This window comes from Westerdykella ornata (genome assembly GCF_010094085.1).
Source record: "Westerdykella ornata strain CBS 379.55 unplaced genomic scaffold EI97scaffold_19, whole genome shotgun sequence".
In the NCBI taxonomy this organism is placed as follows: domain Eukaryota; kingdom Fungi; phylum Ascomycota; class Dothideomycetes; order Pleosporales; family Sporormiaceae; genus Westerdykella; species Westerdykella ornata.
Genome location: NW_022986869.1, coordinates 152948 through 180431, shown reverse-complemented (window position 1 = coordinate 180431; position 27484 = coordinate 152948). Strand labels below are relative to the sequence as shown.

The 27484-nt window shown below is 49.4% G+C and overlaps 12 protein-coding genes across 12 annotated transcripts; 7 read left to right on the top strand and 5 right to left on the bottom strand.

Annotated features, from left to right (window-relative positions):
* Window positions 1-3888: 3888 nt before the first annotated feature.
* EI97DRAFT_422154 (uncharacterized protein) lies at window positions 3889-4362 on the top strand (the record flags this gene model as incomplete). The annotated part of the gene is made up of 2 exons (XM_033797078.1): window positions 3889-4191; window positions 4256-4362. Exons 1-2 carry the CDS (start codon window positions 4011-4013, stop codon window positions 4360-4362), a joined length of 288 nt encoding a protein of 95 aa, XP_033652057.1. The 5' UTR covers window positions 3889-4010.
* A 145-nt stretch (window positions 4363-4507) lies between these two features.
* On the bottom strand, window positions 4508-5475 carry EI97DRAFT_101126 (uncharacterized protein). Its single transcript, XM_033792880.1, has 2 exons — window positions 4821-5475; window positions 4508-4765 (listed from the first exon to the last, which is right to left on the bottom strand). The coding sequence occupies exons 1-2, from the start codon at window positions 5311-5313 to the stop codon at window positions 4653-4655; spliced, it is 606 nt and encodes a 201-aa protein (XP_033652056.1). The 5' UTR covers window positions 5314-5475; the 3' UTR covers window positions 4508-4652.
* A 540-nt stretch (window positions 5476-6015) lies between these two features.
* Window positions 6016-7427, top strand: EI97DRAFT_422151 (uncharacterized protein). Its single transcript, XM_033797077.1, has 3 exons — window positions 6016-6768; window positions 6828-7106; window positions 7162-7427. The coding sequence occupies exons 1-3, from the start codon at window positions 6309-6311 to the stop codon at window positions 7326-7328; spliced, it is 906 nt and encodes a 301-aa protein (XP_033652055.1). The 5' UTR covers window positions 6016-6308; the 3' UTR covers window positions 7329-7427.
* Window positions 7359-8522, bottom strand: EI97DRAFT_422147 (CBD9-like protein). Its single transcript, XM_033797076.1, has 3 exons — window positions 8165-8522; window positions 7824-8094; window positions 7359-7769 (listed from the first exon to the last, which is right to left on the bottom strand). The coding sequence occupies exons 1-3, from the start codon at window positions 8208-8210 to the stop codon at window positions 7406-7408; spliced, it is 681 nt and encodes a 226-aa protein (XP_033652054.1). The 5' UTR covers window positions 8211-8522; the 3' UTR covers window positions 7359-7405.
* A 652-nt stretch (window positions 8523-9174) lies between these two features.
* Window positions 9175-10254, top strand: EI97DRAFT_435054 (indole-diterpene biosynthesis protein-like protein PaxU). Its single transcript, XM_033798781.1, has one exon. It carries the CDS (start codon window positions 9252-9254, stop codon window positions 10101-10103), a length of 852 nt encoding a protein of 283 aa, XP_033652053.1. The 5' UTR covers window positions 9175-9251; the 3' UTR covers window positions 10104-10254.
* On the bottom strand, window positions 10104-10789 carry EI97DRAFT_381233 (integral membrane protein-like protein; the record flags this gene model as incomplete). Its single annotated transcript, XM_033795791.1, has 2 exons — window positions 10104-10259; window positions 10310-10789. The coding sequence occupies 2 exons, from the start codon at window positions 10787-10789 to the stop codon at window positions 10104-10106; spliced, it is 636 nt and encodes a 211-aa protein (XP_033652052.1).
* Window positions 10790-11475: 686 nt separating this feature from the next.
* On the top strand, window positions 11476-12655 carry EI97DRAFT_495275 (DUF55-domain-containing protein; the record flags this gene model as incomplete). Its single annotated transcript, XM_033802423.1, has 2 exons — window positions 11476-11627; window positions 11681-12655. The coding sequence occupies 2 exons, from the start codon at window positions 11476-11478 to the stop codon at window positions 12330-12332; spliced, it is 804 nt and encodes a 267-aa protein (XP_033652051.1). The 3' UTR covers window positions 12333-12655.
* A 216-nt stretch (window positions 12656-12871) lies between these two features.
* On the top strand, window positions 12872-15356 carry EI97DRAFT_402041 (uncharacterized protein). Its single transcript, XM_033796476.1, has 3 exons — window positions 12872-13075; window positions 13155-14394; window positions 14447-15356. The coding sequence occupies exons 1-3, from the start codon at window positions 12961-12963 to the stop codon at window positions 14883-14885; spliced, it is 1794 nt and encodes a 597-aa protein (XP_033652050.1). The 5' UTR covers window positions 12872-12960; the 3' UTR covers window positions 14886-15356.
* On the bottom strand, window positions 15077-15798 carry EI97DRAFT_443987 (uncharacterized protein; the record flags this gene model as incomplete). Its single annotated transcript, XM_033799867.1, has 3 exons — window positions 15077-15356; window positions 15413-15484; window positions 15692-15798. 3 exons carry the CDS (start codon window positions 15796-15798, stop codon window positions 15077-15079), a joined length of 459 nt encoding a protein of 152 aa, XP_033652049.1.
* A 737-nt stretch (window positions 15799-16535) lies between these two features.
* On the bottom strand, window positions 16536-17632 carry EI97DRAFT_435051 (uncharacterized protein). The gene has a single exon (XM_033798780.1). The coding sequence runs from the start codon at window positions 17530-17532 to the stop codon at window positions 16735-16737; it is 798 nt and encodes a 265-aa protein (XP_033652048.1). The 5' UTR covers window positions 17533-17632; the 3' UTR covers window positions 16536-16734.
* A 502-nt stretch (window positions 17633-18134) lies between these two features.
* On the top strand, window positions 18135-20248 carry EI97DRAFT_435050 (uncharacterized protein). The gene has a single exon (XM_033798779.1). The coding sequence runs from the start codon at window positions 18335-18337 to the stop codon at window positions 20186-20188; it is 1854 nt and encodes a 617-aa protein (XP_033652047.1). The 5' UTR covers window positions 18135-18334; the 3' UTR covers window positions 20189-20248.
* A 1379-nt stretch (window positions 20249-21627) lies between these two features.
* Window positions 21628-27030, top strand: EI97DRAFT_468694 (uncharacterized protein). Its single transcript, XM_033801667.1, has 6 exons — window positions 21628-22216; window positions 22273-22477; window positions 22525-23727; window positions 23786-24080; window positions 24127-24850; window positions 24900-27030. The coding sequence occupies exons 1-6, from the start codon at window positions 21884-21886 to the stop codon at window positions 26805-26807; spliced, it is 4668 nt and encodes a 1555-aa protein (XP_033652046.1). The 5' UTR covers window positions 21628-21883; the 3' UTR covers window positions 26808-27030.
* The last annotated feature ends 454 nt before the right edge of the window (window positions 27031-27484 follow it).

Below are 27484 nucleotides of genomic sequence, written 5' to 3'. Positions count from 1 at the left end.
GAATACAATCAGTCAACCCATCTTCATTCAATCTTTCTGTCACCGTGACATCTTCAGATATCATCAAATCTGACACTTGCCTACTGGCTTTCTAGCAATTTCTTGGGCAAAATTTCGAATCATTTGTATCGTAGGAGGTAGCCCACACCTTGAAAGGCTTTCAATATACTCTACAAGCCATAGTTCTTGAGTAGCGCTAAGATTTTATTGTTGTTCATAGCCGGCCGCATTTGATCCAGTAATTCCATGCAGCCACCTCGAGAGAGTTGACTGATTAACACGGTATTTTTTCATGATCTGTGTGATATTGACTTTTTCTCCTTCTTTTTACGATTCCGCCGCTGCAATAGCTGCCTCAATATCGCCCATATTGGTTGAGATATAGCTGGTTGAAAATGGGGTTGATTTTTGGCGGTGTAGCCAAAATCGTGCACGAGCCGGTCCCGTGCACGAGCCGGTCGCTGACGTTAATGCATGGCCGAGCCTTTCTACACACGAATTTCAACACCCTTTATCTCCACTAATATGGGAGCTATCGAGGATGTGCTAGCAGCACTTAGAAGTGCAAAAAGATAGAGGAAAGATCAATTTAACTCAAACTGCAGCAAAATTTGGTGTTCAATGCTCGACACTGTCGAGGCGTTGGCGAGGAATAACCCATCCCCATGCAGAGAAACATCAAAATCAGCAACTTCTCATACCTGTTCAAGAAAGCGAGCTTATCCAATATATTGATCAGCTATCTGAGCAAGGCCTACCGCCGACTAGGTCCATGGTTCATAATTTCATGGCTGAAATCGCCCAAAAGCTTGTTGGAAAGTGCTGAGCGGATCACTTTATTAAACAGCATCAATTTGACCTGGTATCCAAGTACATTGAGGGCATGGATATAGCCCAAAAATGGGCTGATTCTGCCTTCAAATACTCATTATATTTCAAGCTTTTGGAGGCCAAGATTAAACAATACAAGATTCAACTGTTCCTTATCTACAACATGGATGAGAAAGGTTTCCTTATTGGTATACTATCAAAAACGAAGAGGATCTTCTCTAAAGCCCAATTTGAGGAGGGTAAGATTCGTCAGTTTATCCAGGATGGCAACCGAGAGTGGATAACTAGTATTGTCTGTATCTGTGCAGATGGGACCTTCCTACCGCTAGCTCTCATCTATCAGGTGACCTCAGGCAATATCTAGGATACATGGTTACAAGATTTTGATCCTTCAATCCTTCAATCCTTCTTTACCTCATCTCCAAGTGGCTGGACGAACGATAAGATATGTGAGGATGGTCCCTGGGTCTCCACGAGCGGCTGGATCTCCGAGGCCTGTACTGCAACTGCGTGAGACAAAGGAGAATGGCTGGGTAGGTTGAGATCTATTTCAAGCTATCCAAAGGTGGAGAGCAAAGGATTGCTTCCACCGCACGATCTATATACACTGAGTGCGCTCGTTAAGTGAGCGGTTGGCTTGGCAGAAGGCCAGTGCAGAAAAGATAGGATGATGAAAGGAACAATCATATGACTTGAGCCATGTGACTGATCAAGGCAACCACACAATCAAGTGGTTCAGCCGAGCAGAGCCTTGAGCCGTCACAAGATAAGCCTCCAATGGATCAAACTCTTCAATAAGTTGACTCGATCCAAAGCCAGGAATGCTTATCGGCTGCTCCTGCTCAACGGCCATGGATCCCACCTTACAATGAGCTTCATTGACTACTGCGATAACAACAAGATCCTCCTATGCCTCTATCCTCCTCATTCCACTCATTCCTTACAACCTCTCGATGTCTGCTGCTTCCGACCTCTATCTGCCACCTATAGCCAAGAACTAGCTGGATTACTCTATTAATCGCAAGGCCTCATGGCTATAACTAAGTGTGACTTCTTCCGCTTATTCAATAAGGCCTGGCAGAAGATGTTTACATCAAATCTCATCACCTCGGCCTTTAAGAGTACTGGGATTGAGCCTTTTAATCCATCCGTAATCCTTGATAAGTTCAATACCAAGTAGCCAGATAGGCCATCTAGTTCAGAATCTTCGACCTCAGTACTCAGTGCTAGCGATTGGAAGAAGGTCAGAGCATTTCTTGAGGAAGTCATCGACAATATGGATGACTGCCGGGTACGGAAGCTTGGCAGGTCAATACAGGCACTTACAGTTCAAACTCAGCTCCTTACAACAGAGGTTGATGGCTTTAAGCAGGCTATTAGGAAGGAGAAGAAGTGACAGCAGCGTGGCAAGCCTCTCCAACTTGCAGCTCCTACTCAGAGTGAGGGTGGAGCCATCTTTTGGAGTCCTAATAAGGTACAACAAGCTCATGATCACCAAGCTCAAAAAGAAGCAGCAGCAGAGTCTCAAAGACTTTAAAAAGAGAAAGATAGAATCCTCCGTGAAGAGAAGAAGGCTGAGAAGGAGCGGCTTCAGGAGGAGAGATGATGAACAAGGGCTACTGCAAAGGAGCTCCAGCTACAGCAGATAGAGGACAAGTGGCATCAAAAGCAGGAGGATATTATAGCCCGTAAGGCAAATCAATAGCTTCAAATTGAGTCTAAACCCACCAGGAAGCCTCAGAAGAAGGTTATCAAGCCAACAGTTCAAGCTCAAAAGGATACAGAGGAAAAGGAAACTGTTCCAGAGGTAGTAGTGGTCTTGGGGCCATCAAGCCGTCGTGGCAGGCAAATTAAGGTGCCAGAACGCTATCGCATGTGATTTGATCACAAAATAGGATTTGCCGAACTCAATAGTCCTCCTCTACTCAAAATCTCGTGATATTACAATCTATATTAGGCTCTATAGCCTCAAAAGTAGGTGCTCAAAACCAGTGAGAACCGTGCATTACGCGAGGCCGTCCATTACGCGATTAGTCACGGTAGGGTAATAAGGAGCTGGGGTCCGTGGGGATAAACGGGGACAACAAGTCTACCCTGGGTACCCTACGGTATCCACGATTTCAGACTCGCAATAAAGGTAGGGCAGTAGAGTAATCGATCAAGCAACTGCAGAGTTAAAAGCTAGAACTACTCGTCCTCACCCACGTTGAGATTGCGGGCCCTACTCCAATCTGCTTTCGGCATCGGCCCAACCTTCAACTCTGCCAACATCGGCATTTTCGTGCCGTCAACCATCATGCACTCGTCTCTCCAAAATAAATCTTTTTGCCTGCCTGCAAATGGGATGCCTGTGATATTCGAACCACCATTTCGACACTGGAAGCTGACGCGCCTCGCTTCAAGCTTCTCTCGTGCAGTCTGTAGACTAGCGTTTCAAGCCATTTGTTTCGCCTTGTTCAGGAGTTTCATCATGCCGCATTTCCATGTCTCACCAAAGTTGCTCTCAGAACAGAAAGGAAGGCAAACAGACCCTCGGGAGATGCTGAAATCAATGCGCCAGAAGAAATCGAGGCTGAGGGCGCGAACATCTCCGTTGTCTCGGTTACCCGTAAGGTGGTGGATTTTCACGAGTTGTATTGCCGATTTTTCTATGTCCTTTCTTCGCGTTACGCAAAACATTCGCGCCGACTTGAAACAATATGGGGAGCATTCCGCTTAGGAGTCGCTCTGCACTGACGCTCGCCTGGAGGAGTGTATGATCTGCGCATCGTGAGCCTTTACGCATGAAGTTCGAACAGCTTCAGAACATTCTTCTGTGGCACCAGTCCCAGCGGAGACTGAAAGCCTTTCTCCATAGCGCATATGCTGGTTGCAAGAATTCCCGCACCTCCATGTGACCCTGGTATTATGGGAGAACATGACACGCGCTTATTGTTCTCGATCTGTAGTAAACGCCTCCTCTTCCTATGCACTCGGGCAACTCCTCTATATAAAGAGAGTGCAGTCGACCGCCTTCTGTTGTTCATCATCAGTCGCTTCCTCCCATCTCTGCTCAACCTTCACTTCGTTCTACCGCAGGCCGGTGATTCTCTGATACCCATTCTTCCGCAATTCCACTCCCTTGAACCTTTCTCAACCATCACCGTACAACCATTCACACGTTCACCCATAACATCAACATGCGTTTCGCCCTCGCCATCTTCTCCCTCGCCACCCTGGCGCTCGCCGCCCCCAGCCCTCAAAACGCCAACCGCCCCGTACCAACTGGCAACTGCTGCGTTGCAAATACATCTCTGAAGCAGGACGTCTGCTTCGTCAATGGCCAGAGCGGACGCTGTGTACCATCTGCCTCTCGAGGATGTAAGTAGAGGACTTGGATATGATTTGGTGATGCAGAATGTTTGATGCTAATGCCCGGTTTCAGGTGGCGGACAGTTGACCTGCATCGAGGATAGCAGGTTGACTTGCAATCAGAATCAGTTGGAGAGGGGAAGACCACTTTGCAGGCTGCAGGGAGAGAACATTCCTTAGGCTGGATAGAGAGAGCTGTATATATTGATGTGGTTGGAGTGCAAGAAATATACTAGGAAACCTTTCCTAAAACCCATGACGTTCTCCTTTGATTGAGCCGGTTTGAAAGCTGATAGTCCTTTGAGGTGCTTCTCAATCCTCCTGTGACGACTACAACCTTGTCCCACATGGCCAACCATAAGTGTTGGAAACTTCACTGTAGATTGATCGCCCCCTGGGATTAGTCTTCCGACCTGCTTTCTCAGACGCAGCCAAGGCAGATACGAGCGCAGTGAGAGACCGACACGACCTCACAACTTCGACCCTCCATGCAAGCCCACCATTCCGAGTCTCTGCAGAAAGGCAAAGAAACTGCCCGCCTCGACATTGCCAATAGAGCTTTGCCAGCTTGCCGCCCAAGTCCCTGCCAACTGTCAGGACACTGAGCTAATTTACCGTATATCTCTCGATCAACGTACCAGCCAGAGGACCCAACTCAGTAAACCCAAGAGCCTCAATGATCCAAGGAGCGAGCAAGTACAACGCGCCGAGTGCAATCACGGTGAGAATGACACCCGCCCAGATCGGATGCTCGCGTACGAACTCCTCGGCTCCTACACGCGCTCGCTCCACAGCCGACTCCATTGCTTGTCCGAACGTCAAGCCCTTCTCGATGGCAATTTCCATGCCGTGAAGGACATATTCGGCGATGGTAGAGTACCAGTTCTTCGTGCCAATCGGTCCAGATACTGTCCCGGCGGGGGAGGGAGAGGCGAGCGAACTCGTGGTCGAATTGAGGCTATCCTTCTCAGAACGCCGCGCGCGAAGTAGGACATCAATGATTTGGTTGGCGATATGCTGGGGAGACATCTGCGGGGTAGGAGGCCGTAGTAGGTGGACCTTCTCAGGATCGGTGTTGTGTTTGCTTCTGCTGGATGTCTTTCCAAAGCAGGCTAGAAGGGACAAGCACATCTGTGATATTGTGACTGGGACGTTTGTAACGAGTACTGTCAAGAAGTTGCTCGAAGACAAGTGCTGGCGTATTGAGTATGGAGTACTTCCAGCAGCATTTATAGGTGAGTTGATAAACTGGGCTCCGTGACAAGGCGGTGTGTGTGGCGCAGTGAGCGGCTACCGCTTGTGTATCTATGTGGTACTGTTTGCAGGGCAGCAAACGCTCACGGAAATAGGTCAACGAGAGCCAATCGATTTCACCGTCAAACATGAAATGTCGGGAGCGTGCGGCGCAGTCCAACCACAATGTGGAAGCTTCGGGCGGGAAACCCAGTTCTGCCTTGCACAGTATTCGATAAGGACAGAACGATTGGGACATTTGAAGAGAACAGTTATGATTCGACCTTTGACCGAGCAGTCAACTGGTCTCTTCCCACATCCTGATCACGTGACGGCGGTGACATGGACTCCCTTCAATTGTGGCAGGAGTGAGGTAGTAAGTACCATAGGGGTAAAAGCAGAACAACATTGTGAACAACATGTTTATACCAACGAGTGTTTTATGCGCTCACGAATTCGCAGATACGGGCGGGTGTGATGCAAATTCCAGGTTTCGTCCACTGGTGGCAGGTGGGCACTTCATCAGCGATATCCCTTGCACGCCAAGATACACTGATATTGTACAATCAGAGCACTTCTTAGCAGACTTTAAACGCCAAACACATACAACCATTTTCAAGCTTGTAATATGCAATACATCAAAGCATCATCCATGCGTACGCCCGGTCTTGGGTTCTTAGTCCTAATTTCGCAGCCACAGCGCCACGTACGACTTCCCGTACGAGAGCTGGGAGCTAAGGTACTAGATAAGCACGATCCAGCATCGTAACCCATTATTAAGTATTTTTCCACCTTGAATTCATATTGAAGCTGTACGCTACATCCCGCGGGGTTTCATTTACTCCACCTACTCTTCAGCCTCACCTCCCTCTTCTCTCAAACAAAGCCCCACCATGTCGACGCCGAAATCTCCAGCTTCAAAACCCGCACGTCACCGGTTCCCACTGATTATAAGGTTGTTCAAACCGAGTGACTATAGAATATCGACCTGGTTACTGCTAGGCGGTACTCTTCAGTGCCTTCTTCTAGCAGCGCTCCCCAGAAACATCGCTTTCCTCCCTCCGATTCTTCTTCTTGCATTCAGAGCCCTGCGCGGCTATCTCCAGGCGACAGGATACCTTCATAACCCGCTAACAGATGGCGTGAATTACGGGCGTTCAACTTCACAGTATCCGTCTGCCGACGGTACGGATGCAGTCAAGCCTTCCCAGGACACGATCGTTATCCTCTTGCTCTGTGTATCGTTTTCGCATCCGAACGGGGCGTTCTCGCATGGTTCACCGATAATAGGAAAGTATTTCAGGCAGATGTGGCGTGATGCAAATGCACAGAGAGAAAAATACGGTTATCTAGGTAGGTATTGATTTTCGGATCACTCACTCCATGTCTCAGAGTCCTGACTCCATTCAAAGGCAACATGCCTCCGCTCGTGGTCGAGAAAGACAAATCAGAAACGTACGGACCTCGAAACGGCGACGACCAGGGCAAAACAATGGTGTTTATCAGTTACTGGAAGACGCTCGACGGACTGCACTCATTCGCGCACTCAGAAGCGCACATGAAGGGCTGGCTGTGGTGGGATCGCGGTGCGGGAGCAAAGTATAAACATATCGGGATTGGGCATGAGGTTTATGAGGCTCCGGCGGGCCATTGGGAGAATATATATCACAATTTCAGGCCGTTTGGACTAGGTGAGTAAACTTGCAGTAAGATTGTAGTAGAGACGAGAAGACTGATATTATGCAGCAAACGCGAAGTTTCCTGTAAACACTGAGGGAGAGAAGGAAGGGGAGGGAAAGGTGCGATGGGTAAGTGGGCTGAGGCCTGTGACGGGGAAAGAGTGGAAGGGAATGGAAGTAAGAATGGGAAGAGCACCGGGAAGGGTAGAATTAGTGAAAGCAGCACCGTTATAATTGCTGTTCGGAAGTGGTTAAGGTTGGAGGATGAATTAGGTTGGTCGTACTAATGTCTACAATTCAGTGGTCGACACTCAAGCATAGAACCTCTTTTCGACAACTTCCCTCTTCTCCGTCCCGTTGTACGGATTCTTCCTGATCCAGTCCGCAAAGCTCGCGTTCTTCGCAAAGCTCAGATTATGACTCCAGATGCCAAACTGCTCGTGCATATTGAATGTGCTGGTGTTGCTTGAGGGCTCATCTGGTGCGACACTCGAGCATGCATACGCCAGAACCGCCTCGTTCTCATTGTGCAGGTTGAAGTCTCCATCGGCGCTGCTCCAGCGCGTACAGCCTTGGCAGCGAGCAGTGACTTGCCAATGCGTGGCATTCGCCGTTGTGCCTTTGAGGTAGGTATACTTCGCGCCTTCGTATGGTTGCGGAACAGCGTAGTAGCCACTGTTGTTATCATCAATGGGCCGTTCTGGAGAAAGGCGGGCTCAGAATGCTTACTATGCCATCCTGCTGCTCACGATGGCCTTCTGTCCGATCTGCGCACCGGTCGCCCATGCGACGGAAAGCGGATTTTGGGTCATGTGTCCTCCCCACGCGAGACCACACCAGGCGAATTCTTTTCGTGATACGATTTGAACGATGGCGTCCGAAGTGGACGAATTCGCTGGCATGGCGACACGGTAGGTCACGCCGATTGAGTGGGTGATCGAGGAATAAGTGATACCGGTGTCTGAATCGTAGTATTTGATCGCCTCATACTGTGCGGATGCTGCTCACCCGGTCAGCCTGTCGGCAGGACCTCCAGATTGATAAGGCAATAGAGAGTAAGGGTCCCATACCTAAGCCGAGAAGTGCGGCGGTCCAACCGAGAGTGAGCAATTTCATTATGAGAAGGATACCTAGGTAATCGGCAGCGAAAAGCGAAATACTGACGGTCTGCGTGGAGAATGGTGATGGATGGAGATTTGGTTGCAAGCAATGGGAGGAAGTGCTTTTGAATGCTCTCTATCCAAGGAAGGAGCTACCAATGGGCCTTCACCCATTTTTCACCACGTCCGTGTTATCAAAACAAATGTAGAGTGGATGCTAACAACATTGTCCGATGTCAGGATAGATTAGGCTCGGGTAATCTGCGATTGGTGCAGTTCATCTGAGGTAGATGAATGCGAAGCCTTTATCCTCCTCTCAACCCGGGTTGCTTCTGTGAGAACTATATGAATATGAATCAAGACATGACCTGAGGTAGCTCTATAGGAAATATATGAAAAGCAACGTGGCATGGATATTGATCCTCGCGTGGTGCCGAGGAATGGTAGATGGAGCCGGGAATCAACCATAGCAAGCAGATGATCTCGTTGATGTCATGGATCATTTGAAGCCTCGAGCAGAATGCGTATCTTGAGTTTACCGAGTGGAATGGTACAATCCGCAAACGGGGTGGATGTATTGCACAGAGGGTCGACAGTCATGGCAAACGCGACTTGATAGGCTTTACCGTTTACGTTATAAGGCTATTATCTCAAGCCTTCTACAGATTTCAACATTGAAGTAAAACATTCTTTCTTCCGCGACAGGTAAACGTGCGATATCGGGTTATGGCGTGTGTTTCGCGGTAGCCCAAGGATTCATTGTGCGTAGATGTGACCACTCTTATGAGGGAGTACATAGAAAGAAGTGCGGAAGGTGAGCTCCTCCAAGATACAAGTGGCAAGTTTTGAAGCCCGAAACTCTTCGCATCAATGATGAGTGAGTTCACCAATCAACATCAGTAGGGAACCATCTGATGATTCACAAGCGAGAGCCGAGGCTGCAGAGCAGCCGAGCGACTTGTCATGCTGACAAGATATGATAAACTACACCCCATCCACCCTCTCGAGCAAACCTCAGTTCGAATCCTCTCTGGCTCGACATCGCTTCGTCCGTACTATGGCTGCAATCGACATAACACCGGCCGATGTGCCCAATCCGCTCTCGGACTTTGAGAAAATCGGTTATCATACCTTCCTTCACACCCCCTCGACATATACCTATCAATCTCCTCTAATCGTTATGTTCACATGGATGGGCGCCGCTCCAAAACATATCGCCAAATACGCCGTTGCCTACCGGCGTCTTTTCCCTACTGCTCGTATACTCCTGATACGCTGCGAGTTGTTGGACGTCTTCCGAGGTTCCCTAGCGTCACAGAAGCTGCTAAGACCGGCACTCAAGGTGGTGCGCGAACATGTCGACACTGGCGGGGACATGCTAGTCCAGAACTTCAGTAACGGCGGCGGTATTCAACTCGTCGAGTTCGCCAAACTTTGGCGGGCAACTGTTGGCACACCGTTGCCCATGCGGGCACAGATTATCGATTCAGCGCCTGGAAAAGGAAGCTGGTCGCGAAGTTACAAAGCGATCTACGTGTCGCTTCCTCGTAACACCCTTACTAAGCTGTTTGGGCCACTGCTGGTTCACTTCTTTCTCCTCTCCTACTTCGTCTGGAAGACAATCACGTTCAAAGAGAATGGTATCGTGACGATGTGCCGGGAGCTCAACGATCCGGAGTTGTTCGATGTAAAGCCACCACGGGTATATCTGTACAGTAAGGCCGATGAGATGGTGGGCCATGAGGAGGTAGATGGCCATGCCGAACAAGCTGCAAATCTTGGTTGGCATGTTGTCAAGGTCTTGTTCGAAAAGAGTGCCCATGCGGGCCACATCAGAGAGGATTCGGGGAAATATTGGTCGGCCATCATGGACGCCTGGAACCAAGGCGTGACAAAGAGGCCAAATTAATCATAATCGCGCAGCAACGAGGCTTAGATAGATGTTCCACAGTAATCCGCAGCAACTAAGGAACACGATGCGGCGCTCAACCGGACAGTATGTCGTGCTGAAGAAGTTGGCAACTGGCCAGACTTTATAGGAATCCCATATTATTGGCCACATTTCCTACTCAGCCATGTTAGAGAAGTGCCTCCCAATGAACGCCGTGCACGCACAGTTCTGAGATCAAAGCCAATCTGCGGCCAAGGTTTTCCTTTTAAGACTCCCATGACCACGAGAAATAGTGTCGTATTCAACAGCGCGCCCATCGTTATGCAGTCCGTGAACCATTTGCAAAAAATGTTCCACCAGTTCCTAACCCTCACTTCCTCCTTGTAGGTGTGCAGCCCTGGGCCCGGTGATCCTTCATATTGAATTGCCAACGAGACTCCTTTCTCTTCGGTATCCAATGTTGTAAACTCTCGTTTCCTGCCCACGGTCTTCCAGCCGGGAAATGTCCTCTCCAACCAACTTTGCCAATGAAAGTTGACCGGACCCCCAATGGCACCCATGACGAGGAATTGGAAGAAGAGAACACGATCGAAAACGAAGGGGACGTCGAGCTTATACGCTTTGAGCCGCTGGGCGATTATATTGGAACAGCAGTCGATCAGGAGCGCGAGGAGGCATGAGGACGCGAACGGGGAGAGCTTCATGGTATCCAGGAACGATTCTGAGTATGTGTTGGTAGAGTGTGGTGTCGTCAGCGAAGATGAGACGAAACCCAAAAGATAAGATCGGCTCAGCGCGGCTTATGGCGAGTACTACACCCACAAAAAGGGGAAGAAACGGCGCAGAATTGCGAAGTCATAAACAACAAGCTCGTCGAGGCAATCTCTCAAAAACGATCTGGGTCCTGACGCGATTGCATTCGGCTACGGGGCAGCTCGGCCCCCCCAAAGGCGGCGTTATGGAAGGGGTGACTAAGCAAACATTTCTTTAGCGTCCAAACTATTATTGAGCATCCCCTTCGGTTGTTTCTTTTCGGATTGACTACATAGGCGCATTGCTTACCGATGCCTCCAAAGAGAATCAAGCAGTCGCGTTGTAGTAGTGAATGGTGGTGAATGGTATATTGGGCATAAGGATAACATAAAGCACGCTCGTCCCAAGGGAGGTAATCAAAAGCTTGATCGCTTACACTCCTGCACTCTGCCGTCTTCTTCGTCTGACCGTACATACCCAATCAATAAATACGTTCACCTTTGTTGATCGGATGGGCTTCAATCCGCGCTAATGCACCCCAGGTCTTGGCATCGGCAACATACGATTCTATTCGAGACGGCATTACTTACGACCACGCAAGAGACACCACCTATGATCCACATATGATAACAATGCAATGGCTGTAACACGAAGATCTACGCGTACTTCGACTGCTCAGGCGGCAAATTATGCGGAGTTGAGTTCAGAAACTGATGGAAGGAAACCCCTAGGCCGACAAGGGACGCGTTCAAAACGCGCAAGAGATGAGCAAGGTGGGATCGAAGTAGAGTGTGCTTGTCCCTAGAACTTATTTTCCATATCAACCTGCTAATGTATTTCAGGAAACCGCCGCGGAAGAAAGCTGCTCAAATAACATCCGCCCGTCCCGCTTCACCAAAGCCGCGCAAGACTGCTACGATTCCCACACCAGTGTCGGGGACAAACAGAGACGCAGAGGGTAACCAAGAGATCTATTGGCTACTGAAAGCGGAACCACTGCCAAGATACGAAAACGGGGTGAATGTGGCATTTTCAATCGACGACCTACAAGCCTGCAAAGACCCGGAGCCTTGGACAGGTGTGCGCAACCCCCAAGCCAGAAACAATATGCAAGCTATGCGGAAAGGGGACTTGGGGTTCTTCTATCACAGTAACGCAAAGCCTTCTGGGGTGGCGGGTATCTTGCGTGTGGTCAAAGAAGCTGAGGTGGATGAGACCGCCTTTGATCCGAAGGACCCATATTACGATCCAAAGAGCGATAAGGAAAAGCCCAAATGGTATTGTGTCAGTGTTGAGTTCGTACAGAAGTTTGATGAGGTGGTCGACTTGCACACCATCAAGAGTTATGCCGGAAAGGGGCAGCCGTTAGAGGGGATGCAGCTGGTGACGAATTCACGACTGAGCGTGAGCCGAGTCACGAAGGATGAGTGGAAGTTCATTCTTGATTTGGCAGCAGGAAAGAATCAAGAAAAGTCAGCAACGAATGGCGCTTGATGTACCGTTGTGGATATATGGGAGAGACTCAATCCCTCCTTAACCGAAAGACGTGATCGTTGCAGTCACTGAAACTCTATTGTCCATACTCACTGAGCTCATGGATGCGCGCACCCGTTGCGCAACATTGAACGGTGGTACACACAGCATACTTGTCTTTGGTTAGCCCGCTTGTCAGCTTCACGAGGGACCTCTCGGATCGATAGTGTGCTAGGTCTACTGTGTCGTCAGCCTGTTGCGTTGGATTTCTACCGCCTGATCGCATCGTGCGTATAAATTAGATTAATAACCTTTGCTAAGACTGTTAACAGCACGATCCAGGTACTGACTGCGGTATCTCACCTGCCATACTCCCTAAATTTAATGCGACTCCTAGACTAGATGACAATATCTGTGAATGCCATGTCACGAGAACGCGCGTTAGAGCCGCGTTGATGCCTAAAAGGATCCATGGGTATCACGTCTCGGGTTAGGTAGTAGCGGCTTGGCAGGAGCGATTCCTTCAATTATCCACGACTCTCCTCTCCTGTCAGTCACGCCTTTGACCGCACAGGCAATAACTCTTCCATCTTTTGAAGAATATAGACTCGTATGGTTTTGTGTCTGCATTGACAGCATTACTTCCGTCATGGCTTCTAGCTTCCGCGAAATCATTGATCCCAATTGGAGCGAGAATCTCCCTCGCAATGTACAGGACTTCGTCTTCAAAAATAACGAGAGTTTCGATGAGAGCCTTACGATTGGTTAGTTGAAAATATCTTTACAATCATTCCAGTCTATGAATGATCATAGTCACATGAGCTGCTCTCACATAGATGGCAGTGGACCGCATTCTGGAGCCATCAACGATGTTTCGGTTCTTAGAATTTGCACTTGATGGAAAATTACCCTCCGGTGGGACGACAAGCTTACCCCTCCTCCCTGGGGAACTAATTGAGAGTCATTTGATGGCACCATATGAAACTTGGGCACCAGGGCCACACGACGTATTCGGCGGCAGTCCTTTCCATCAAATCTTAGTCAGGATTGGGTCGGACAAAGACCCAAGCCGCTTAGTTCCTGTCGAGAAAGGCGTGCACGCCATGAAAGGCCGACTCTGGGAAGGCGTACTACCCGTTTCTGAAGAACGCTGGGAGCAGAAACAATTAGATAGGCCGGAGAACCATCATTTGGCCTGCCGTTATCTTGGGCAGGTGATCGAGGTTTTCGACTATCTCGAACATCCGCGGATTCTGCCCTTGCGTGGATCCACCTATATGTTGATCTACCAGCATTTCTATGATTTCGACAAAGTCGTCAATAACCTACCTGAACGGCTGCACCAACCCAAAATTGGACTGTCTGCCCTCTGGAATGAATATATGACTTCGCATTATACCGCCATGGCTGCCAGAGCCCATTCATGGGTCATCTCCAAAACGATAGCGCTGAGGGAACGAGATGAGAATCTACTCACGGAGCCCACCATCACGAGAGAGTCGCTTGCTATCGCAAACATGATTCACGATTTGGCCGAGTTAGCTTTCTGCGCCGATTCACGAATTTTCATAACCATGCCCCGGATGACTTGTCCCGTTGGGAGAGTCCTTCCAGGGCTATCTCAACGCCGTGAGCAAATGTCCAGAGCACTTCGACTGAGGACACGAGAGATTATGATGCAAGAGACGGTTCACCATTTTCATGTAGGCAGGGAAGCTGGATCGATGCAACAACCGGGTCTAGCCGAAACGTCTCAAGTCCAGCGTGAAGCGCAACAGGAAGTACGACTGCAATGGCGCGGGGAGCCGCTAGACTTACCACCTCAACCGTGGATTAGAAAATTGAAGGAGCAACTGGACGCGGCAGATGAGAAGGAAAAGTCGTGGGGGTTTTCAATCTATAAACTCACGTATCAAGCGAGCGACGGAGACTGGGCCAGATTTCAGCAAAAATTGAATGCGGATCTCCAGGATTGGGGAAGAGGCCTGAAGGGCGCCAGTGACGTCAAAGCTATGGCCAAGTTAACATGGTATGATGGGCAGAAGCTCGGCCTTCGAGAAGATAACATCGAAGATGCAATGAGGTAAATTCTCTCCTCTCTTCCCCGGAGTCGTCAATGCAGCTCACAATCGTAGACACTTCCGCACAGTGCCTCCGTTCGGCAAGGGAACTTGGGATAAACACGTCTTTCTAGTCGTTGACGCAGCATCCTACGACTCGTACATGTACGGTTCACCTTTCTCGCAGATGCTGTTACCTGGCGATACAGGCGGTTTTGTGACCGCTGTAGAGTGCGACTTCAACCCGAACGAGCAACGCGACCGTGCAGAGGAGTCTCCGCTTTGGGCCGGACGCCTTCGCATTTTGGGCAACCTTGTCTATCCGGAATTATTTGCATTATTGTTTGCGCAGATGCAAGACCTTGAGCATATGTGGCCGTTCGCGATGAACCATCCAGATCTAATCTACACTGGATTTACCGTCAAGGCGCAAGTTGACCGTTGGAAGAAGGTTACCTTGTTGAAGTTGAAGCTGTTTGAGTTGTTTAGCAGCCACTGCAAGGATACGAGTTGAGATACGCCTTTCACAGGCGATGGATTATTTACAGTGCATACCGTACGTTCGGTTTGAGAGAGAGTAGGATATACCTTGATACATCGATGATTTCCTCTATGCTTCTCGGAAGTCTGGCTTGTTTGCCATTTTGCCAACAGTAATACAGTTATTTATTGTCGTCCACCTTCCCCTCACCACAACCGCTTCGCCTAACCGTGGTGTCCAGCGTCGTCTCCGCACAAATCATCGTCCCAGGAATAGGCAAACACGGCCCCCACACCGCAGCGCTCTTCGTCGAGAACCTTGCAGTGGGCATCGTCGGCAAAACCGTCGGTAACATCGTGCTGACTGGTGGAGAAATATGTAAACGTAGTCGCAGGGGTTGGGAAGGAGAGACTGCCTCCTGGCAATGTAGAAGGCCGCATTGGAGGAACTGGGACGGTGATGGTCAGAGTAAATGAGAGTGCTGTGCTACTCGTTGAGAGAAGGCTGTCTTGAAGAGCAGAAGTGAGCTCAAGGATTGGATTGGCGGAGAGCAAACTGACGGGCAGTTATTGGTAATGCGAGACTTGTGACGAATAGGATTGGGGTACTTAGGATTGGCATGGTCTCCTAGGCTATGTATACAATGAAGTAAGTAATGCGTGAAATCTATATCCACTGATACGATTACATCAAAAGGGTTTCCACTGCAATATTATACTCAAGTCACCTCTGAAAATCAGGTGGAGCGGTCTTAAGACATGTATCTCATGGCAGCAAGAAGCCTCGAACGTCGATTGGTTCAAACAATCCCCTTTCTGTAGAGTGGCCAATTAGAATACCTGATAATTTCGTTTGCGAGTATATTTCTATATCCGCGGTCGTGTTCCTGCCTTGTGGAGATCGTGTTTTTATTAGCTTGTAATGTCAAAACACTAAAGCTATCCATGTTCTCGAGATGTCTTTGTGCGGGCGGTACGAAAGAGTTCTCAAGTCTGTTCAAGCGATTTGTCCGAGCGATGGTACACCCTCCTTATGAATGTCCCTGAACTTATTCCATGAACCATTTAGGCCACCGCACAAGGTTGTCTTCCCTGTGATATGCCCTATAGGGTTGCCCTATAGGGTCGGTGACAGCGGAGAAGGTGAAAAATTCGAGTACTCAATCGCGCAAGGTGTTACGTTTGACATAGCGACCTTTCTTACTTCCTGTGTAACTACCGTTACGCGGTTATGATGGCCCAGGGTGTCCTTCGCCCTCCAAAGCGTACCTCTTCCTGTTGACACCACATCAGAGTATCAGTGCCTTCAGTGCTGATTTTCGTCCGTGAGTCAGTCGGCGATCCTCGTATTGCTCGGAGAAGACAAGGGCATCAACCTTAGCTGAACATTACAGCACGAGTAAAGGTAAGCTTCTATAGGTTTCCGACAGCCCGGACTTTATGAGTATGCATGCAAGCCACTCAGCTGAACTTATTCATGCAGGGTCCAGGTTTAGTCTACATAGAGGACCTCCGATAGTACGGTACGCATGCAGTCGCTTAGCTTTGACGTGTCCCTACAAGTACGGCACCTCCCGTCTCATGCATGAGCATGCGGTTACGCCGAGTGGATGACCAGAGTACGCGGAGATAATGAATGCGATTGCCACCTCCAAACGGCGGAGTAACCTGTCACCAACTCTCCAAGGCAAAGCAGCTCCGCATCAAACTTTGGAGGGCAGGTGAAAACACAATTATCCATAGGATTGTCAAAGAGGAACCTAGGGGAAATTGGCAAACTACACAGTTCAACACAGCTCTGGATATTGATCCACGAAATGCTGAGTGCAAACTTGACTGATCTCTGTTGCTTTGGATAGATGGATAGCAACCAGGGTGCGCCTTCAGCCCTTCATGTGCTCTGGTATCTCGGCAATATCTCTCGTCGAGGGGAGACTCGAATACGACGCTCGCTTCCACTCTGTCCATCTCATCCAAATCATAAAGCCAATGGCCCCCAGGAATGTCAACCCGAGCAGTGTGAAGGCCATAATCTCGTACCATCTGGGCTTCCTTCTCTTCTTTGCAACGAAGACTGGCCCCCTTCCTGGAACCGGTGTACCGCTTGGCTGAGGCATCTCCTCTGTAAAATCGCCCGTCATCACACCAGCATCCGCTCGAGCCTCTGAAATGCCACACGTATCCACCAGCCAGCTTTTCAACGCCTGTTTGTCTTTATCTGCGCACTGGTTTTGGCAGTCGAAGAGGCTACCATGGATGCAAAAGCAGTTCGTGTTCCGTGTCAAACACCCGTAGTCAAACGACTTCTCCTCAAGACATCGTCGCGCACATGCAGGTGCTTTGTTGAAGTCAATAGTAGGAGCGTCGGGGCACTTGTTGAATAGCCAGTCCTCGATGATCATCCAATCCCACCATTGGCAAACCCATGCGCACTGTAACTGCGTTTTCTGTTGGCAGTAGCAACTGCTTTCGTACATGCCGCAGTTTTTCGAGTCGGGCGGGCAGGTTGAGGTGTCAATGCCGCAAGGCCCTATTTGATCTGGTCGGCTGGAATAGTGCCAACAACCGCTGTACGGTTCGCATGGTCCGAGAGGAATGTCCATTGGGTTAATTAACTCTGCTAGTGTAAATCTGGCCCTTAAAAGGATAAAAAGCTGGACAAGCAAACAAAATGTAGCCATTTTCTTGACTGACGGTTCGCGGAGAAATAAAGAAGTGAGTGCTGGAGGAAGATGGATTTGATCACCTCCAAGACATTAGAAGGAAGAGTTGATGAGCTCGGGGATTGTGCGGGCGCCATTACTACCTTATTTTTCAGCCTTCTACGCCTTCTCAGCCTTCCGCGGTAGAGGCAGGCCCAGGCCATCTGCAAATACACCCGATGCACATTTCCGTATCGGGACAGCCATGCAGCAGCTACAATGCAGCGGATACAGATTACTGGGCATGGCAGGGTAGTTAAATGCTCCCTGGTCGACTTCAGCTGGAGTGAGTGACTGTGTGGCGCTCGTGTTGTTACAGGACTTACATGAGTCCCCGGCCAGAAGGATACACCCCTCTTTGCAGATCCGCTGCTTTGGTATTCAATCTTATCCTCGCTACATAATTTGCTCAACAAGGTATCAGCTCGCCGACTGCCATATCAATGATCCTTGGCGAGCTGGTAGGTTGAGCTGTTGAACGAGCCCTACTGCTCGTTGAGCGGATATGGAGATGGTAAGCGAGGGTCTCTGCCAGCCTGCCGAGTTAGGCAAGATGTTTTTTAAATCGCTCTGTAGGGCTTGAGTAGCTGTCCAGCCAAGGCTCGTCCTGCGAATCGCTTTTATATCCACTGTGCCTTCTACCATTCTCAGCCTGACAGCCGCAACATCACTGTATTCTCATCATTCTTGCTGCTAGTACCTACATACTCTTAGCAGATCCGGGGTCGCAAAAACATACCATTTCTCCACCCTCGGATCTTTGGCCGTTGCCGCCTTCCAAATGATTCCAGCACACTTCACTTTAGGAAGCCCCTTGGCACTTATGGCGCATCAAGCTCTCATATTTCTCATCGTATCATTTCTCCGACCGGTACGGGCTAGCTTTGACCTTGCTCGATGCTGTGTCAAAGCCGCAAGAGATCGAGGCATCATGAAACGGGTAGAAGAGGCTCTCGAAGAGAAACAAGAACCCTGGGCTATATGCAAATTTGGCAAATCTGTCGAATATCCTTCCGAAACTCGCTGGCCGTCTGTTACACAAACGCGGGCCTGGTGTAAGGCCGAATGTGACGGATATCAGCGAAGTGAAACTGCACAATGGCTTCAGCCCCTCGCAACGTGGATCGCGCCTTATATCGCATTTCTACTGCTGTGTCCTGTCGCCGAGGGAGAAGATGACATTGACGAGAACACTCGAAAAACAGAATTCCGATTCACAGTGTTGGCGAGATTCCTCAACAACAAGCATGTCCATTCCCTTTGGAGCTTCGTCACGAATGTGATCGGCGAATACGTGCTCCTGCTTGGGGATCCTGCCAGCGCACTTTGGGGTGCCTTCTCGGAGATTCTGTCAGACTTGCGATTGGCAAAACGTCTTGGAAATAAGAAATCCTCCTGGCTGGCGGATAAAGCAGTATGGATTGTTATGTTGGCCGGCGATACAAAGTTCAAACCTGATCTTCTTTGGCGAGGGTTCGCAAAATCCTTGCCCAAGGATGAACGCACATCAGATGAGGCCGCAGATATAGACAACCCAGCGATGGCTAAGACCACATCATGGCGAATGCTGGCCAAGAGAGTTTCCGCACACACGCCATCGATAGAACGGAATGGGTCTCCGGATTCAACGGGCCAGGATGAGATTATCAAACAAAGCACAGCTGTCCATGCTTCAACCCTCACTGGAGCCTCTCTCCAGTCCTCTATGGAGGAAGAATTGATGCGTGGAGTTCAACTGTTGGTCCAAGGCCGCATCAACTTCACGAAGGGTATCTTCATGCCCACCATCCTAATGTTAGCCGTCGCTGCCTCAGTCTTCTTCGACGCGTATCAAAAGCTCGGGGACAAAGACACTGCACACGCTCTGGCTTATGGGGTTTGGTACTCGTGGCTCGTCACCCTCGGAGTTGCGGCGAATTGCTTTGCCACAAGTACAAACGTCGGAGTCGCTAGGAAAGCTTTCGGCAAGTCAATCGAGTTGTCGCAGAGGAGAGTATCTCTGTCGGAGCGATACGTCAATCGTCTTGCCTGGGAGAATTGGCTATGGGAAATCGAGAATCCTGATGCCGAACAGACAGTTACGGGCCCATTCCAGCAGAATACGGCCTTTTGGTTCAAGTTCCTGCTCGGACAGCTTATCGGCTGCGTATGCGTCTGTTTCGCATCCGGCTCGGCAGCAGTTATCTCGTGGACTACACCTACTGTTGGTATTGGATGTCGTTCATTCAACTTCGTATTATACGGAGTAGGGACAACGGTTGCTGCAATCATTCAGTTGTGCCGCCAATGGGCAGGGCGGAATCACTCCGGCAAAGCAAGGACTTCTCCTTTGGTTTTCCTTACGTGGTCGTACTGGGTCGTGGTCGTGTTCAACGCACTGGTCCTTGTCGTCGGCACCATATTTCATCTCTCGGGTGTCTATCGAAGCTGTTGGTGTTCACGATTGTTCGCCAAAGAAGACACATTACTCGAGTTCAATCGGAACACTGAACAAGCATACACCAATGCTAGAAGGTATTGGCTGGTGACTGGATATGTTGCCTTCTCATTCGTTTGGATAATCTGCTCCTTTGCTGTCTCGGCTAGGAAGTACATTATCTGGCGAGTTGAGAGGGCTTTGGAAGCTAGAGATTAAGCGGACTGAGGATGCTGATTGTGTACAACAGTGTTAAATTGTTGAAAGAAGTGGAGGTGCACTTCCATGTTCAATTGAATGGTTCTGCTTGTTCCTCCGATCACACTGGCGGTCCCAATCCTTTTGTGTTTGAACTAACTTGTATTATCAGAGCTCGAATCCGTTGTTCTCCGGCAGATAACCAGGTATAAGTCTCAACTGCGAGACGGAGTCTACTTTCGAATATAACAGTGTTACAGTCAGGAGCGTCTTATTGATGATCCGATGCGACGTCATCGGAAGCGGTGAAGATGAATCTTCGCGGAGTCAAATTAGTGAAAGCCGCGATTCGCAGTCTTTCACAACCCCTCTTAGAGGATCGCCTTTTCAACTCGTCTATACACACTCTTCGCATATTGATATAACTACAATAGCACAGAATAATAGGCGCGCCTTGGTATTGTTGTCCACTGCTGCTTATACTGCCAACCTTCTTCCTCCGTCCGCTGTCCCACTGCGTTCGTACTTAAACTTTCCTTTTCGATACCTCCTTACTACTGCCTCGCATTACACGCACCCTCTACAAAAGCATTAGAGATCCTCTCTGTAGAACCTAGCTATGGAGAGTTCTACCATCTTCCCCTCTCCGAACGCGAGCTCCGCCAAAGAGACTGCTGAGGGCACTTCTCACAATGAGCAAAACCCCAATGCCTCTCCGCTTGCTCTCCAGAGGCCCGAGGACGCCCATAACGAGTCCGCAAACGAGGAGGCTGGGGAGAAGGAACATAGACGAAAGAAAGTCAGATTTGATGAGAGAGTAAGAGTTTCGGCACCCCGGCTACTTGGAGCCGATTCAGCTTCCAGCATGTCGAAAAAGCGACCCAGGGAAGACGAAGAAACGGAGGCACTTCCCCAGCCTCCCAAGCGCTTGAAGCTGTATGCCACTTCGCATTGGCTGAATGATAAGCCCTCTCGAAACTCCAATGCTTTCAGACGTTCAGGACGCAAGCACCGACCTAAGATTTACGTACCGGGAAGCTGGGCCAGTCCAGAAGGATATGAAAAAGCCGACACCAGCTTTGCTCGCAAATCATGGGAAACATTAATAGCAATACAATACCAGATAGAGGTTGCTGAGGCGGCTGCGCGCCAGAAAAAGAATCCGAAGAGCTCCCAATGGACGATGGAAAGAGCCTTCCGTGCCCTCGTCGGCGTGGCAGAGACTCCTTGCGCGGTGGCTTTGGAGTCATTCTCTCAAATCTTTGCAGATGAATTCTGAGAGCCAGCGAGAACACTTTGAGATTCTCAATTATCCTCGCGCATCACGACCTTTTCCTGGACAATGGGCTGCTGAGAGTCAGCCGACCCTATTTGGCCCCCAACTGCTAACCTGAATTGGTCTCTCAACAACAGCAACACCACTCAAGGGGCTGATGACAAGCACGTCGACCCCACACACACTGCATTAGCTTATTACACAAATACGACACGTAGGGCTGAAGAGCTTCGTCAACCTTGTGGAAATACCTGGCGTACTTATCATTATCGGTTTTCGTGCTGGCGTCCCAACATAAACAGCTCAGCCTCCAAAAACCCATTTCCTCTCGCTGTTGCCATCCGTCTTCGCATTATCTCTCCAGACGGAGCAACTGTACATGAAGGGCACGGCATTGTGCCACACGTATCGGACCAAACAAAACGGCCTCGAAAGCTACAATGGCCGCAAAAAATGAAAGTACAGATCTCGGCCAGCTATGGTCCAAGGCGGTTCACGACTACCTCAAGAAAACAGGCAAAGATTTGTCGCGCGATCTGTCTGCGCGCAGCATTGGCGATGCCATGAAGTTCACAGAGCGGAGCATGCAAAGCTTCTCGGGGTTTCGTCACAAAGACGACAAAGTTGACAGGGTCCGGTCAGCTTTTGGACGACATCTCGATGGTATGCAGAAATGTATGAAGGGTATTGAAGCTGTAGGCGCTGCAGCTGGTGCGTTTCCTCCAGCCATGCCCGTGGGGATTGTTTTTGCCGCATGTGGGCATTTGTTGTCAGTAAGTTGTATATGCAATCGGTGCCAGCGCGAAGACTTTTCCTAACGCAGATGTAGGCATTTGCCGGTGTCAAAGCCGATTATGACCGTGTGGAAGAGTTCTTCAGTCAATCTAGTCGCTTTTTCGAGCGCCTCTCCATCATCGAAAACAAGGGCGTCGACAGCGGAGCTCTCGGCAAAGCGATTGTGCGAGTTTTCTCTGCCCAGCTTTCGATATGTGCCATAGTGGAAGTGATGATCAAGACAAAAGCGGCAAGATTCAGTGAGTTCAGGTTCAGAAAAGCAAAGAATCACAGTAACATCTCTCAGAGCAGTGGCTGATCGCCCTCTGGAACATGCAAGACCCTGATCTTGCGGCTGCATTTGCCGTCATGCAAGAGTCTGTCGAAGAGCTTGGTCAGACAGTGGGATATGCCAGCTATGCGGAAATTAAGAATACTCAGACGCTGACGATCGAGGTCAGCGGGAAAGCGGACGAGATTGACGAAAACATCAAGCAATTTCGCTCAAAGATCGACCAGGATCTACGTGGGCTCTACGAAAGTCATTTGTCATCAACGAAAGTTCTTACGGAAGGCTTCCGGTCACAGGAGGCATTGCTACGGGAAGTTCAATCGACGGTGTTGAAAGCGTTACAAGGAGACAAGAGCAAGCCAGACCATCAGGAGAAAGATAAGCGACAGCAAACCACAAAGGGGAGTGGCAAAGGCGACCCTGGAGACAAGAAATTCAAGGCACTGCGAAACATCAAAGCTTTGCTTGACGGTGAGCCTGGTATCTATCCGAATTGGAGAGATGCCTACAAGGAGAACGCGACCCAACACGAAGAAATGAAAGAAGCGTACGTTGAGCACACGGCTGATTGGCTTACCGGCGACCCTATATTCCAGCAATGGTATGAAGGAAAGAACCCCTTGCTCTGGATTCAGGGGAGCAACGGTATCGGAAAGTCATTTCTTGCTCATAAGTTGGCGAAGAAAGACGCAGGTCACCCCACAGCCTACTTCTACTTCAAAGAGGATTACCCCTATCTGCAATCAGCACACAATGCAATTGCCTGTACCGCTCTCCAAATTGCGGAGTCGGATACCAGATATGCAGAAAAGGTTGCTGTCAAAATGAAGGAAGACGCCCAGGAAGGTTTCGTTATACCAACACTGGATCGATTCTTCTTGAGCATTTTCAACGGCACTGCACAGAACAATGATCATCTTTACCTGGTTTTTGACGGCTTGGATGAGGCTCCAGAAATGCAGAGGGATCTGTTCCTGCGTATACTGGGTCAACTCAGGGAGGTGAAATCAAATGTACACGTTTTGGTCACCAGCAGACCAGACAGCATTGATGGTTTGAAGGAGCTCAACCCTCTTGTGCTCGAAGTGACCAAGGAAAAGATGATAGGCGATATGAAAGCCTTGATATGGAATCGTTTGAATACCATGGGGCGGTTAAGGAAGTTCAGTCCTACTTCGAAGAGACTTATCGCTCGAAAGGTTTTAAGACAGGCTGATGGTAAGAATCTCGACTTTAGAAACGTTGAAGCTTGGTATTGGATCGCTAACAAACACAGGCATGTTGTACATCGAACATATGTTGCGACGACTATCATATATCGGCAGGGAAGGCGCTGTCCTGAAGGACTTGGCAAAAATGCCAAGCAACTTGGAAGATTTGTACAAGCTGATGCTCGATGAGTGTCGCAGAAACCGATCGAGGGAGCAATATGAAGCACTGAAGCGCCTGTTTGCTTGGTTAGCATTCTCCAAGCGTTCTCTCAGTCTGAACGAGGCATCCGAATTGGTGAAGCTCATAGTCACTGAAGACCACTTCGACATTGAAGACGAGATCATCGGCCGCTCGGCAAGGTAAGCTTCCACTGCGGCTGCGTGTCAACGTAGCTAAGGAGTTTAGAATCCTTGAACTTTCTCGCACGCGACACCTTAACGAAGACCATCAAACCGAGCTTGATGACGACGAGGATGATGATCAAGCTCAATCTGACGAATTCCCTCCCGAAATTGACGAAATGTATCGTTATGCGTCTCTTACTTTCCAAGAGCGGTCTCTTCGCCAATATTTCAGAGCCGTCAGCGTCGATAATAGCGGCGATGAGGAACTTCGTACTCCCGCATCAGCAGCACACTTGACCATTCTTAAGATGTGTTGCGAGATTCTAGTGGAATCTGCCAAAGTGCCCAAAGAATCCGACATGCCGGTGTTGCGAACCTACGCTATGATCTACTGGTACGAACATTTCAACGAACTGGACGTTGAAACGGCTTCAGATGAAGAGGTATCCGAGGTGCTCTTGGCTGTACACAAGATCGTGAGCAATAAAAACAACGTTGCAAAGTTGTTGGAAAGATACCTTTCGGCACCGGATTTGTACCCGGAAAGAAACAATGAGACGACAGTGCCTTGGTACGACAGGCTACACGCATGGGCAGTGCGAGGTTCATCTCTTCCAGTAACAGTAATGGAAGACGAGGTAAGAGCTTGGTCAGTGGAGCTTACAGCAGCGCCTGAACGGGTCCTCCTTCCATTGGCGAAAGCCCATATAAGAAACTGGATTGAGGAGCCCAGGCGGTGGTACATCCGTGAGGCATACAGATTTGCCGAAGCTGCATTGAAGATTGTAAGTGAATGTCTTCCCCCTCCACCCTTTGAATACTGATGAGGGCTAGTCTGGAAAATTCACATGGTTCGAGGAAGATCCTTTGAAGAGTATATTATCAGTCGCAGACGCGTTTGGGGAACCTAAAAGAGATGGTAAGACCTTCAGGGCTCTGGGCTCATGTCTCTTCTACGCTGGAGAAGGAACAACCGCACAGAACCCTGATCTTGCGAAGACACTCTATGAGGAGGGTAGAAGATATGTGAAGCAAAGCCTCGAAAATATGGAGGACGACGGCGTGGCTAAAGTATATACACTTTCCACGTTAGCCGTCCTGCACCAACGGAACCAAGGGCTGCAAGAAGCGGTAGAAACCATCGATCAAGCTCTGGACTGTTTGGAGTCCCTGATGCCTGGCATTGACAATGATGCGCAAAGCGAGTTGGCCATTGAGAGCCAGCACTTACACCGTGAGAAGGCAAACCATCTTTGGGACTTGGGTAAGAAGGAGGCTGCGTTGAGTGCGTTCAACGCGGCAAGAAAGGCCATGGGCGAGATAACTATATCCGGTTACACGTTGGACGACATCACTAACCTCTTGGACGACCCAGAGTTGGATCCCAACGGACATCTACTTATGGACACTTTGAAATCGTGGAGTGACAAAGAGCGATTCGCATGGTTTTATGTTAATCTTGCGTACTGGGTCAACACCCGTGCGCTAGGAAGAATGTATCGCGCAGCCAAAGGCACAGGGGAAACACACCTAGTCCTAGAGTGGCTCGACGCCTACGGAAAGACACGGGATCCGCGGTCATTGCTGCGCTTCAATGCACAATCCGCGCTCGCTGATTATCAATCCAACGTGCTGGGGAACGATGATAAAGCAAAAGAAATCATGCGCGCAACCCTCGCGGTTCATCCGAAGGTTGGAGGCACCGAGGAGGATGTCTTGAATGAAAGAATTACTGAAGTGCGTTTGGAGCTTGCCAGCATCATATTCTCCCAATTCAGAGAGTCTTCTGACCCTAAGCGAAAAGACGCGCTCTTAGAGGAGATGAAATCGCTCTCAGGGATACGCACCGATGATGAGGTGGGATTCCAAGAGTCCCATATAGGAATGCTTGTTGCAAACATGCTACGGATCATGGGGCCAGCCCGCGAATACCAAAATACAATGGAGCGAATATTCCAGACTTGTATTAACGGCTTGGAAGACAACGTCTCATGGAACGATGGCGACTCCTTACGGTTGCTTGCGAAAGTCCTGTCATCGTTGGACGGCCTGGAACGCGATGCAAGGATTACGATATCTGCCCAGTTCTCACTCCTAGATCGCAGCATTCATGAGAGTGCACATAGTCCCGAGCGGAACGGCACTTCAGAAAACGAGCATGATAGCGGAGATGAGCCGCAACTTTCGCCCTCTTCATCGATAAATCCTGAGGTAACGGGGCAGGACATTTCAAAGACAGACAGTGTGGAAACTCCCGATCTACAGAAGGGCTCCACCGAAAAAAACTCTGGACATGGCGACGTCGGCAATAATGGCGACGCGACTTCAGAGACGTCAGATACGCCTCAGGAGAATGAGAGGGACGAGAACCTCTCCGATTTCAGCGTGACCTGTGACGGTGGTTGCAACAGGTACATCAATTCGTGGACGTCGCCCTTCTATCTGTGCATTATCTGCCCAAATACCGACCTGTGCGAAGAGTGCCATGCTAAGCGCCAAGCGTGGAATCGTGGTGAAACTGCCGACGACGCATGGAGGGCATATTGTGGAAAGAATCATCACTACATCAAAGGGCCGATGAAAGGATGGCGAGGCGTCAAGGATGGAATAATCCGGATTGGTGAGGAAGAAATAGCTGTTAAAGATTGGTTAAGATCTTTGAAAGAAGAAAGATGGCCTAAGGCCTGGGAAGCCTATTGGTTGCGACAAGGCGGACTGAAGGATATCGACATCGAAGATTAGCAGGACCTCAGGAGTGGAAGGAGGGATTCATTTGCCCAACGTTTATATGATTGGTTGCGTATTGATTTCTCATTGACTATCCTGGAGACAAGGAAGATGGATGATTTATTCGAGCCACGAAGCTGATTTCTCCACATTCACGAGGATATTGCGGCTACCACGCAGATAGACACTGTGGTATAATGACACCTGGAAGACCTGATAAGACTTTCATTATCTTTCTCAAATCATTCATTTTTAGAAAATACTGACCTATGCTGCTTACAGCCATGTCATTGCCTGGCTTCTGAAAGAAATATTGCTCCGAAGTGGCCCATAAACGTCCTCACCTTTGCCTAAAGTAAGTAGGCAACTTCCACTTCTCTTCACCTAACCAGCAGAGCTTTGTAGAAGTCTCTCATTATGAGCGGAAACACACTTTCCTCAGTGAGCTGTACCAAGGCATCCGTAAGTCCCAGGTCACGTGCATGCAGAGTTGTTCATACTGCTTAATGCAGTGCGGCAGAGAACCCGGAGTTGCGAGTACGGCTACCGAAGGTGTCGAATCTCCATGGACGAAGACTCCAACTCGCGGCAAAGGTGGAAATGGGTGAGAAGTAAAAAGGCGGGAAGGATGTTTGAAAGGGCGGAATGGTTTTGCCCCTTGTCATTGATGTAATGACAGGGGCCCCGACTCG